The sequence below is a fragment of the Nerophis lumbriciformis genome, linkage group LG01, assembly GCF_033978685.3.
Source record: "Nerophis lumbriciformis linkage group LG01, RoL_Nlum_v2.1, whole genome shotgun sequence".
Classification (NCBI taxonomy): Eukaryota; Metazoa; Chordata; class Actinopteri; order Syngnathiformes; family Syngnathidae; genus Nerophis; species Nerophis lumbriciformis.
This window is the reverse complement of record NC_084548.2, coordinates 74,700,733-74,713,422: the sequence shown is the minus strand read 5'-3', so window position 1 is coordinate 74,713,422 and position 12,690 is coordinate 74,700,733. Positions and strand designations below refer to the sequence as shown.

Below are 12,690 nucleotides of genomic sequence, written 5' to 3'. Positions count from 1 at the left end.
TCGAGGTCCCAGAGTCTGGAGGAAGACAGGAGAGGCACAGGATCCACGTTGCCTGAAGTCTAGTGTAAAGTTTCCACCATCGGTGATGGTTTGGGGTGCCATGTCATCTGCTGGTGTCGGTCCACTCTGTTTCCTGAGATCCAGGGTCAACGCAGCCGTCTACCAGCAAGTTTTAGAGCACTTCATGCTTCCTGCTGCTGACCTGCTCTATGGAGATGGAGATTTCAAGTTCCAACAGGACTTGGCGCCTGCACACAGCGCAAAATCTACCCGTGCCTGGTTTACGGACCATGGTATTTCTGTTCTAAATTGGCCCGCCAACTCCCCTGACCTTAGCCCCATAGAAAATCTGTGGGGTATTGTGAAAAGGAAGATGCAGAATGCCAGACCCAAAAACGCAGAAGAGTTGAAGGCCACTATCAGAGCAACCTGGGCTCTCATAACACCTGAGCAGTGCCAGAAACTCATCGACTCCATGCCACGCCGCATTAACGCAGTAATTGAGGCAAAAGGAGCTCCAACCAAGTATTGAGTATTGTACATGCTCATATTTTTCATTTTCATACTTTTCAGTTGGCCAACATTTCTAAAAATCCCTTTTTTGTATTAGCCTTAAGTAATATTCTAATTTTGTGACACACGGAATTTTGGATTTTCATTTGTTGCCACTTCAAATCATCAAAATTAAATGAAATAAACATTTGAGTGCATCAGTCTGTGTGCAATGAATAAATATAATGTACAAGTTACACCTTTTGAATGCAATTACTGAAATAAATCAAGTTTTTCAAAATATTCTAATTTACTGGCTTTTACCTGTATAGTGTAAATAATTCAATATGATTATCTTGTGTGATGACTGTATTATGATGATAGTATATATCTGATAGTATATATCTGTATCATGAATCAATTTAAGTGGACCCCGTCTTAAACAAGTGTAAAAACTTATTGGGGTGTTACCATTTAGTGGTCAATTGTACGGAATATGTACTTCACTGTGCAACCTACTAATAAAAGTCTCAATCAATCAATCAAAACACATAGAATCATCATACTGCTGTGATTATATGCATCAAGTGTTCATTCAAGGCTAAGGCAAAATATCCACATATATATCGTGTATCGCAATATGGCCTTAAAATATCGCAATATTAAAAAAAGGCCATATCGCCCAGCCCTAGTTCAATGATGCCATTTCTGTTTGTCATGTATAATGTTGTCTATTTTGTGTTTATCCTTGAATAAACAGGTCAGTTTCTTGTTACCAACCATTGTGTATTATTCAAACTCCCCTAATTCAGCTGGCTAGTTGTTATCAAGAGTACTAAAACCCTTTTCAACATGATTCTGACAACTAAGTAGGCTAAATAACTTTAAACTTTAATACATGCTCGGATAGGCCAGTATCGGTCAGTATCGGTATCGGATCGGAAATGCAAAAACAATATCGGTATCAGTGCAAAAACCTGGATCGGGACATCCCTAGTTTGAGGTGTGTGAAAATGCCAGTTCAGGAGTTAATTTGGCTGTATTTCCAACTGACACTTTCCGCCATGGGTGTTGTGGCAAAATGTGAATGCCGGCCAAAAATTTATTTCCTTCTGACATCACATGGACAAAGATAAAACCTTCTGGAGAAAGGTTCTGTGGTCAGATGAAACAAAAATGGAGCTGTTTGGCCACAATACCCAGCAATATGTTCGGAGGAGAAAAGGTGAGGCCTTTAATCCCAGGAACACCATTCCTACTGTCAAGCATGGTGGTGGTAGTATTATGCTCTGGGCCTGTTTGCTGCCAATGGAACGTGTGCTTTAAATGGGACAATGAAAAAAGGAGGATTAGCTCCAAATTGTTCAGGACAAGCTAAAATCATCAGCCCGGAGGTTGGGTCTTGGGCGCAGTTGGGTGTTCCAACAGGACAATGACCCCAAACTAGGGATGTCCCGATCCAGGTTTTTGCACTTCCGATCCGATACCGATATTGTTTTTGCATTTCCGATCCGATACCGATACTGGTCTATCCGAGCATGTATTAAAGTTTAAAGTTATTTAGCCTACTTAGTTGTCAGAATCATGTTGAAAAGGGTTTTAGTACTCTTGATAACAACTAGCCAGCTGAATTAGGGGAGTTTGAATAATACACAATGGTTGGTAACAAGAAACTGACCTGTTTATTCAAGGATAAACACAAAATAGACAAAATTATACATGACAAACAGAAATGGCATCATTGAACTAGGGCTGGGCGATATGGCCTTTTTTTAATATTGCCATATTTTAAGGCCATATTGCGATACACGATATATATCTCGATATTTTGCCTTAGCCTTGAATGAACACTTGATGCATATAATCACAGCAGTATGATGATTCTATGTGTTTTGATTGATTGATTGAGACTTTTATTAGTAGGTTGCACAGTGAAGTACATATTCCGTACAATTGACCACTAAATGGTAACACCCCAATAAGTTTTTACACTTGTTTAAGTCGGGGTCCACTTAAATTGATTCATGATACAGATATATACTATCAGATATATACTATCATGTCATCACACAAGATCATCACATTGAATTATTTACATTATTTATAATCCAGGGTGTGGATGTAAGTGTCAAAAAGACAGCCAAAAGAGTTTGATATGAGAATAAATCTAAAGTTAAAATATAGGGTAGAAATGCACCCATTTGCAGGAAATGTAGTCTTGATTTTCAAAATGTTCTTTCAAGGCTTGCATGTCTACATTAAAACATTCTTCTTCATACTGCATTAATATATGCTACTTTTAAACTTTCATGCAGAGAAGGAAATCACAACTAAAAAAATCACTAATTTTTTCATACGGTGTTGATGTGGAAATTTTTGCCTCGGCATTTTTGATGGTGTGGACGCGTGGCACCGAATGGAGATAAGCGTCTCGACAGACGTCGCAATATTTGAACAATGATGACGAAAACCGTTTTCTCTGTCGTGTCGGTGTGTCGAAAATTGTTATGCGCTTATTTTTTTTTATTAGATTTTGTGCGTGGCATAGATTTGCTATGCGCTAGAGATGCGCGGTTTGCGGGCACAACCGCAGAGTCCGCGGATTATCCGCGGATCGGGCGGATGAAATTAAAAAAAATTAGATTTTATCCGCGGGTCGGGTCGGGTCGGGTGGTTGAAATAAAGGTGGGCGGGTGGCAGTTAAACCAATTGGTAAATATATATACATAGTTAAATGTTGTTACCCACATACGAAAAACGAGCAGGCACCTGCTGCATATGCCACAACAGAAGAAAAAAAAAAAAAGAGATGGACACTTTTACGGAGCGGAGAAGGCCCCCGACGCCTCGCCGGGGTCCGGGACCGAGGCCCCTTCCCCCGAGAGGGCCCCACCGGGAGCCGTAGCTGAGGCGATCCGCGAGAAGGGCCCGACGCACGTCCAGGGTCACCACCGCGCCCACCGCACCGACACCCCGCCGCGGCCGGCGTCACGCGCAGCAGGTAAGCAGCTTACCTGCCCGCCACCCCCGTGGCCGGGGGCGCGTAACAGGGGTCACTCCGCGCGCAGTGCGCTCACGAAAGGGGTGGGGCTCACCCTGGTTGATATAGACAGCAGCTAGGACGGTGGCCATGGAAGTCGGAACCCGCTAAGGAGTGTGTAACAACCCACCTGCCGAATCAACTAGCCCTGAAAATGGATGGCGCTGGAGCCTCGGGCCCATATACCCGGCCGTCGCCGGCAGCGAGACGCGCTTGGAGGTGCGCTCAGCGCGGCTCCCATATGATTGCGCACTGGTGTGCGTCTGGGTCGTGACAGCGTGGCACGCGAATGTCTGTACTGCATTGGATCAGTCTCCTTTCTTTAACAGGCAAAAGCTTTATAACCTCACTAATGCCTTGCATCGTCTATATTAGATATATAACAACGGGCGGGTGCGGGTGGATGGCGGGCGGATGCGGTTCTGATCAAATGTTAGATCGGGTGGATTGCGGATGGTTGACGACTTTCTGATGCGGTTGCGGATGAAATAATTGCCTATCCGCGCATCTCTACTATGCGCAGAAGACGCTTAAACAGTGCGCAATTGCACAGGCGAGCACCTTAGAGGGAGCGTTGCTCGCACGGCTGCGCTAGCATCACAGCTAACGTTAGCCATGCTGCTACCTCTCTGCTCGGGGAAGGACGTATACGTATGTGACGTATGACGTGACAGTATGTGACGTATGACGTGACAGTATGTGACGTATGGCGTGACAGTATGTGACGTGTGTAAGAAGGTGCGCTTGCTGTCTGTGAGAGGGAGACACAGGAAAGAGTGAGAAGAGCCTGTCGTGTAATGCCAGCAGCTAAAAGCAACTGCGTGAGAATTCACAGACGTGTGGATGTGTTGAAGGTGTGCTGGAAAATGCGGAACGGAAATTAGGGAGCAGCAGAAAAGTGGAATGTATTATTTAAATCGGTGCGTTGGAAAACACGGACCGGAGTTTTTTTTTTTTTAAACTGGATCTGGATCGGCATTTTCCCATGCCTTGCCGATACGCATTTTTTGGCAAATATCGGCAGCCGATCCGATCCAAATATCGGATCGGGACATCCCTACCCCAAACACACCTCAAAAGTGGTAAAGAAATGGCTAAATCAGGCTCGAATTAAGATTTTAGAATGGCCTTCCCAAAAGTCCTGACTTAAACGTGTGGACAATGCTGAAGAAACAAGTCCATGTCAGAAAAGCAAGACATTTAGCTGAACTGCACCAATTTTGTGGTCAAGTGGTCAAGCAGAAGCTTGTGGATGGCTACCAAAAGCGCCTTTTTGCAGGTAAACTTGCCAAGGGACATGTAAGCAAATATTATGTATACTTTTCACCCTCACATTTTCAGTAGAGCCATAATAAATTCATAAAAGAAGAAAACTTCATGGATGTTTTTTGTGAGCAACAAGTATGTGCTCCAATCACTACATCACAAACAAATAAGAGTTGTAGAAATGATTGACAGCCATGACATGATGTTCTTTACAAGTGTACGTACACTTTTGACCACCACTGTAACTGTCCTATTACTGCATTATTCAAACTGTTTATTTACTTTAACGACACAGGAAGTGCAGTCACCCGAGAAGTAATGCACGAGTAACTTTCCCCGCGCTAAAAGTATCCGAGTACCTTCTTTGCACTCCAGGGCCACGCGGGACTCCAGGTTGTCCATCTGCATCTGCAGGCGCTTCAGCGTCAGGTCGTTCTCGCGCGACTTGCGCTTGTAGGCGATGAGGACCAGGATGACGATGATGAGGAGGAGCCCCCCGCCGGCGGCGATGCTGACGATGGCGGGCAGGGTGAGCAGACTGTCCGACACGATGTGCACGGCGCCGGGGGACACGTGGAGGCCGCCCACCTGGACCTGCGCATGAGTAGGCTTTTACTTTGTGACAGTCTTCAAAACATCTGGACATTCATTAACGTATTGCAACATTTTTTTTAACACTATCTAATAGGGGTGTAACGCTACACAAAAATGTGGGTTGGGTACGTACCTCGGTTTAGAGGTCACAATTCGGTTCATTTTCGGTACAGTAAGAAAACAACAAAATATACATTTTGGGGTTATTTATTTACCAAATTTGCAAAATCTTACACCAAAAATATTTTTCTTAGTGTAATATTTGATGTGAAGTAATGGGAACCTTGGATAGGTCAATAATTCATAATAACATTGATTTTGATTCAATATTATGTTTTGAGCAATGACAGCTTTGTTTTATTAGTCAACATTGCAACTTTTTCTAAATGACATTTAACCTTTAAGCTTTTTTTATTTCACTTTTGTTATGTTTTTGTTTATTTGAATAGTATTTTTAGAATGTGCCGTGGGCCTTTAAAACATTAGCTGTGGGCCGCAAATGGCCTCCGGGGCACACTTTTGACACCCCTGCTATAGATAATAACAAATTAAATGTGATAAATCTATGGATAAAAAGCAGTTTATCATAACTCTCTCTCTCTCTCTCTGTCTCTGCCCCTCCCTCACCAATGCTGCTGTTTGTTTTGTTTTTAACCCCTTCTTTACCGACTCAGTGGCCTAGTGGTTAGAGTGTCCGCCCTGAGATCGGTAGGTTGTGGGTTCAAACCCCGGCAGAGTCATACCAAAGACTATAAAAATGGGACCCATTACCTCCCTGCTTGTCACTCAGCATCAAGGGTTGGAATTGGGGGTTAAATCACCAAAAAATGATTCCCGGGCGCGGCCACCGCTGCTGCCCACTGCTCCCCTCACCTCCCAGGGGGTGATCAAGGGTGATGGGTCAAATGCAGAGAATAATTTCGCCACACCTAGTGTGTGTGTGTGACAATCATTGGTACTTTAACTTTTTAACTTTTAACCCTGAACGTACATTGAAAATACACGCAACCCTAACTCAAAATGCCGGACATTTGAGGCATTTAAGAAACTCCACAAAAGAGGACATGTCCGGTGAAAAGAGGACGTATGGTCAGTCTATCCTAGCCCGTTAGCTGCTAGCATGCCGTGTGTTGTGCCTCGGTGTGCATTGTTTACACAACGTGCGTTACGCTACTTAATATGTCCGTGTGGAAACTCGTTCGGTACACCTCCGAGCCGAACCGGAACCCCCGTACCGAAACGGTTCAATACAAATACACGTACCGTTACACCCCTACTATCCAACAATCCTTAGCTTTTTGCAGCATTCTTTGAATATTCTTCAACTATCTGCAACATTTTAAAAATGTCCAACATTATTAAAAAAATATCCAACATCTGGTTTCCAATTGTATCCAACTTTATTCATCATTCTTAAACTTCTTTTTTTTTTTTATATATATTCTACCCTCACCTCCATCTACCCATACGGTCACTTCTATGTTTTACTGTTGCGTCATCACTATAACTACCATTATTTACAACTATGATAGAATTATTAGGGCTGGCAACACCAGTGTTCATTTTGACAGCAGTTTTTTTTTTTATTTAGTCAGTCTTTTGACGAACATGTGTTTTAGTTTTTAGTTTTAGTCGACTAAATTCCACGACATTTTAGTCGACCAAAATGACAGTAAATGTAAAATCTGAAGCAGGGGTGCTCACACTTTTTCTGCAGGCGAGCTACTTTTCAATTGATCAAGTCGTGGGGATCTACCTCATTCATATATATCATTTATATTTACTTATTTATGAAATATATGTTTTTGTTAACAAGTTAAAGGTGTTTAATGATAATGCAAGCATGTTTAACACATATAGTTAATATTGTTAATAAATTAAAGGTGTTTAATGAAAATACAAGCATGTTTAATACATATAGTTAATATTGTTAATAAATTAAAGGTGTTTAATGATAATACAAGAATGTTTAATACATATAGTTAATATTGTTAATAAATTAAAGGTGTTTAATGATAATACAAGTATGTTTAATACATATAGTTAATATTGTTAACAAGTTAAAGGTGTTTAAAGATAATGCAAGCATGTTTAATACATATAGTTAATATTGTTAACAAATTAAAGGTGTTTAATGATAATACAAGCATGTTTAATACATATAGTTAATATTATTAATAAGTTAAAGGTGTTTAAAGATAATACAATCATGTTTAACACATATAGTTAATATTGTTAACAAGTTAAAGGTGTTTAATGATAATACAAGCATGTTTAACACATATAGTTAATATTGTTAATAAGTTAAAAGTGTTTAAAGATAATACAAGCATGTTTAACACATATAGTTAATATTGTTAACAAGTTAAAGGTGTTTAAAGATAATACAAGCATGTTTAACACATATAGTTAATATTGTTAACAAGTTAAAGGTGTTTAAAGATAATACAAGCATGTTTAACACATATAGTTAATATTGTTAACAAGTTAAAGGTGTTTAAAGATAATACAATCATGTTTAACACATATAGTTAATATTGTTAACAAGTTAAAGGTGTTTAATGATAATACAAGCATGTTTAACACATATAGTTAATATTGTTAATAAGTTAAAAGTGTTTAAAGATAATACAAGCATGTTTAACACATATAGTTAATATTGTTAACAAGTTAAAGGTGTTTAAAGATAATACAAGCATGTTTAACACATATAGTTAATATTGTTAACAAGTTAAAGGTGTTTAATGATAATACAAGCATGTTTAATACATATAGTTAATATTATTAATAAGTTAAAGGTGTTTAAAGATAATACAATCATGTTTAACACATATAGTTAATATTGTTAACAAGTTAAAGGTGTTTAAAGATAATACAAGCATGTTTAACACATATAGTTAATATTGTTAACAAGTTAAAGGTGTTTAAAGATAATACAAGCATGTTTAACACATATAGTTAATATTGTTAATAAGTTAAAGGTGGTTAATGATAATACAAGCATGTTTAACACATATAGATTCCTTTCTTTCATGAAGACAAGAATATAAGTTGGTGTATTACCTGATTCTGATGACTTGCATTGATTGGAATCAGACAGTGGTGCTAAAAACGTCCGCATTTTCGAATGGAGGAGAAAAAAAGTCCTCCTTTCTGTCCAATACCACATGAAAGTGGTTGGTTTTTGGCATCTTATTTGTCCAGCTTCCGTACTCCTTTGTATACACTTTACAAGAAATACATTGTCGGCAAACTCCGTAGCTTGCTAGCTTGTGCACGCCAGCTTTCTGAGACTCTTATTTTGGTAGCGCAACTGTGCAGTCGGTCTTTGGAGTTTTGACGACAGGTACGGCGCCAGAGTCTGTTGAAATAAAGTGTTTCTCGCCTCCCAGTCGGTCATTTTAATGAGCTGGCAGCAGCCGGCGTCATCTCAGAAGACCCTCGGGTGCCGTGAATGTCAATCAAGTGACGAAAGTGACGTCATAGTGAAGATTTATGATCGCTCATTTTTAGGACTATTTTTTTAATGCCTGGCTGGTGATCGACTGACACACCCTCCGAGATCGACCGGTGGCTCGCGATCAACGTAATGAGCACCCCTGATCTAAAGTATCATGGATAACATTTCTTTGAAGATGTCTGCAAGCCACTTTTATGAGGGTTATTGCAGAACATCTCAAAAACTAAACTCGCAACAAGACCTGCACTCCATGAATATTTTAATAAGTACGATTTAAATTAACTTTACTGTTTTGTTATTTTGGCTGAAATTTAGCATCGTTTTGAAATGTTGAACGATAACTAAAATGGTCATATGGAGAAACTACCGTATTTTATAAGTCGCACCGGCCGAAAATGCATAATAAAGAAGGAAAAAAACATATATAAGTCGCATTTTTGAGGAAATGTATTTGATAAAAGCCAACAGCAAGAATAGACATTTGAAAGGCAATTTAAAATAAATAAAGTATAGCGAACAACAGGCTGAATAAGTGTACGTTATATGAGGCATAAATAACCAACTGGTATGTTAACGTAACATATTATGGTAAGAGTCATTCAAATAACTATAACATATAGAACATGCTATACGTTTACCAAACAAGCTGTCACTCCTAATCGCTAAATCCCATGAAATCTTATACGTCTCGTCCAGGGGTCGGCAACCCGCGGCTCCGGAGCCGCATGCGGCTCTTTGATCACTCTGATGCGGCTCAGCAGCTTTCTTGCTGAACCCCCCCAATTTTTCCGTGAGACTTCCGGATTTCAGTGCCTCTCGCAGAAAACTCCCGGTATTAATATTCACCGATTTTCACCCTTACAGCTATGATAAGGGCGTGCCATGATAGTATAACATTTGACGTCCTCTACAAGCTGTATTAAAAGCGTGCCAGTTCAACACTTGTTATACAATATACAGGTAAAAGCCAGTAAATTAGAATATTTTGAAAAACGTGATTTATTTCAGTAATTGCATTCAAAAGGTGTAACTTGTACATTATATTTATTCATTGCACACAGACTGATGCATTCAAATGTTTATTTCATTTAATTTTGATGATTTGAAGTGGCAACAAATGAAAATCCAAAATTCCGTGTGTCACAAAATTAGAATATTACTTAAGGCTAATACAAAAAAGGGATTTTTAGAAATGTTGGCCAACTGAAAAGTATGAAAATGAAAAATATGAGCATGTACAATACTCAATACTTGGTTGGAGCTCCTTTTGCCTCAATTACTGCGTTAATGCGGCGTGGCATGGAGTCCATGAGTTTCTGGCACTGCTCAGGTGTTATGAGAGCCCAGGTTGCTCTGATAGTGGCCTTCAACTCTTCTGCGTTTTTGGGTCTGGCATTCTGCATCTTCCTTTTCACAATACCCCACAGATTTTCTATGGGGCTAAGGTCAGGGGAGTTGGCGGGCCAATTTAGAACAGAAATACCATGGTCCGTAAACCAGGCACGGGTAGATTTTGCGCTGTGTGCAGGCGCCAAGTCCTGTTGGAACTTGAAATCTCCATCTCCATAGAGCAGGTCAGCAGCAGGAAGCATGAAGTGCTCTAAAACTTGCCGGTAGACGGCTGCGTTTACCCTGGATCTCAGGAAACAGAGTGGACCGACACCAGCAGATGACATGGCACCCCAAACCATCACTGATGGTGGAAACTTTACACTAGACTTCAGGCAACGTGGATCCTGTGCCTCTCCTGTCTTCCTCCAGACTCTGGGACCTCGATTTCCAAAGGAAATGCAGAATTTGCATGGTTGGGTGATGGTTTGGGGTGCCATGTCATCTGCTGGTGTCGGTCCACTCTGTTTCCTGAGATCCAGGGTCAACGCAGCCGTCTACCAGCAAGTTTTAGAGCACTTCATGCTTCCTGCTGCTGACCTGCTCTATGGAGATGGAGATTTCAAGTTCCAACAGGACTTGGCGCCTGCACACAGCGCAAAATCTACCCGTGCCTGGTTTACGGACCATGGTATTTCTGTTCTAAATTGGCCCGCCAACTCCCCTGACCTTAGCCCCATAGAAAATCTGTGGGGTATTGTGAAAAGGAAGATGCAGAATGCCAGACCCAAAAACGCAGAAGAGTTGAAGGCCACTATCAGAGCAACCTGGGCTCTCATAACACCTGAGCAGTGCCAGAAACTCATCGACTCCATGCCACGCCGCATTAACGCAGTAATTGAGGCAAAAGGAGCTCCAACCAAGTATTGAGTATTGTACATGCTCATATTTTTCATTTTCATACTTTTCAGTTGGCCAACATTTCTAAAAATCCCTTTTTTGTATTAGCCTTAAGTAATATTCTAATTTTGTGACACACGGAATTTTGGATTTTCATTTGTTGCCACTTCAAATCATCAGAATTAAATGAAATAAACATTTGAATGCATCAGTCTGTGTGCAATGAATAAATATAATGTACAAGTTACACCTTTTGAATGCAATTACTGAAATAAATCAAGTTTTTCAAAATATTCTAATTTACTGGCTTTTACCTGTACATCTTCTGCTTGCACTCGTACGTGACAGCAAGGCATACTTGGTCAACAGCCACACAGGTTACACTGACGGTGACCTTATAAAACAACTTTAACACTCTTACTAATATTGCGCCACACTTTGAACCAAAACCAAACAAGAATGACAAACACATTTCGGGAGAACATCTGCACCTTAACACAACAGAGCTATAGTTATGCATGCTTAGTTATGGTTTGAAGTCATATCCGACGACTTTTTATCGTCAACATCGAGATTCATATTTTAATTTCTGCTGGTGGTGTGCCTTTGGAATTTTTCAATGAAAAAAATGTGCCTCGGCTCAAAAAAGGTTGAAAAACACTGGTCTAGATAATCTGCTTTATGAATAATCCTTATAGCTCTTTTCTACGATTACGATTTACTTCCGGCGTGGGTTGTCCTACTCCAGGGGTCGGCTCTTTAGCGCCGCCCTTGTGGCTCTCTGGAGCTTTTTCAAAAATGTATGAAAAATGGAAAAAAATGAGGGGAAAAAATATATTTTTTGTGTTAATATGGTTTCTGTAGGAGGACAAACATGACACAAACCTCCTTAATTGTTAGAAATTAAACATGCTTCACTGATTCGAGTATTTGGCGAGCGCCGTTTTGTCCTACTAATTTTGGCGGTCCTTGAACTCACCGTAGTTTGTTTATGTGTATAACTTTCTCCGACTTTCTAGGACATGTTTTATGCCACTTCTTTTTCTTTCTCATTTTGTCCACCACACTTTTAACGTTGTGCGTGAATGCACAAAGGTGAGTTTTGTTGATGTTATAGAGCAGGGCCGACATCCGGGCAACTGAGCTACATACGGGTTCTTCGAGCCATAGCAACCTGACTGGCGTTGAAAACAAACCGTCGCCATTACTCTTTAACCTGTCGACCTGCGCTGATTAAACCCGTCATTCTGCCTCCAAAATGCCAAAAAAACTGTGTTGTTTTTGGTTGTGCAAACCACAACTGGAAACAGGGAAAACAAAGGTCGTATTTTGTTCTGCCAAAGCGTGCTAAAAGCCCACAGAGACGAGACAAATGGCTCGCAGCTTTACACCGGGAAAACGAGGACGGTTCTCACTGGAGTCCCCCAAAATCCCGGGTCGTGTGTTCGGATCACTTCGTTTCTGGTAAATATAAGGAACAAAAATCCACCTTCTTAACCACAACTTGGCTATACCGTCCATGCTAATGTTGAACCCGTTGAATTTTTACTGAATAACGTTCGACAGCTGAAGTTGTTGTTGTTGCACAACAATAACAAAACCGGTTTCA

At 40.5% G+C, this 12,690-nt stretch overlaps 1 protein-coding gene across 1 annotated transcript in view; it reads right to left on the bottom strand.

Annotated features, from left to right (window-relative positions):
- plxna2 (plexin A2) overlaps positions 1-12,690 on the bottom strand; it is a 665,104-nt gene that overhangs the window by 77,334 nt on the left and 575,080 nt on the right. The window contains exon 20 of the mRNA XM_061925716.2: positions 5,158-5,392. Coding sequence (XP_061781700.2) covers positions 5,158-5,392 — 235 coding nt within the window. The remainder of the gene's footprint in view (positions 1-5,157; positions 5,393-12,690) is intronic.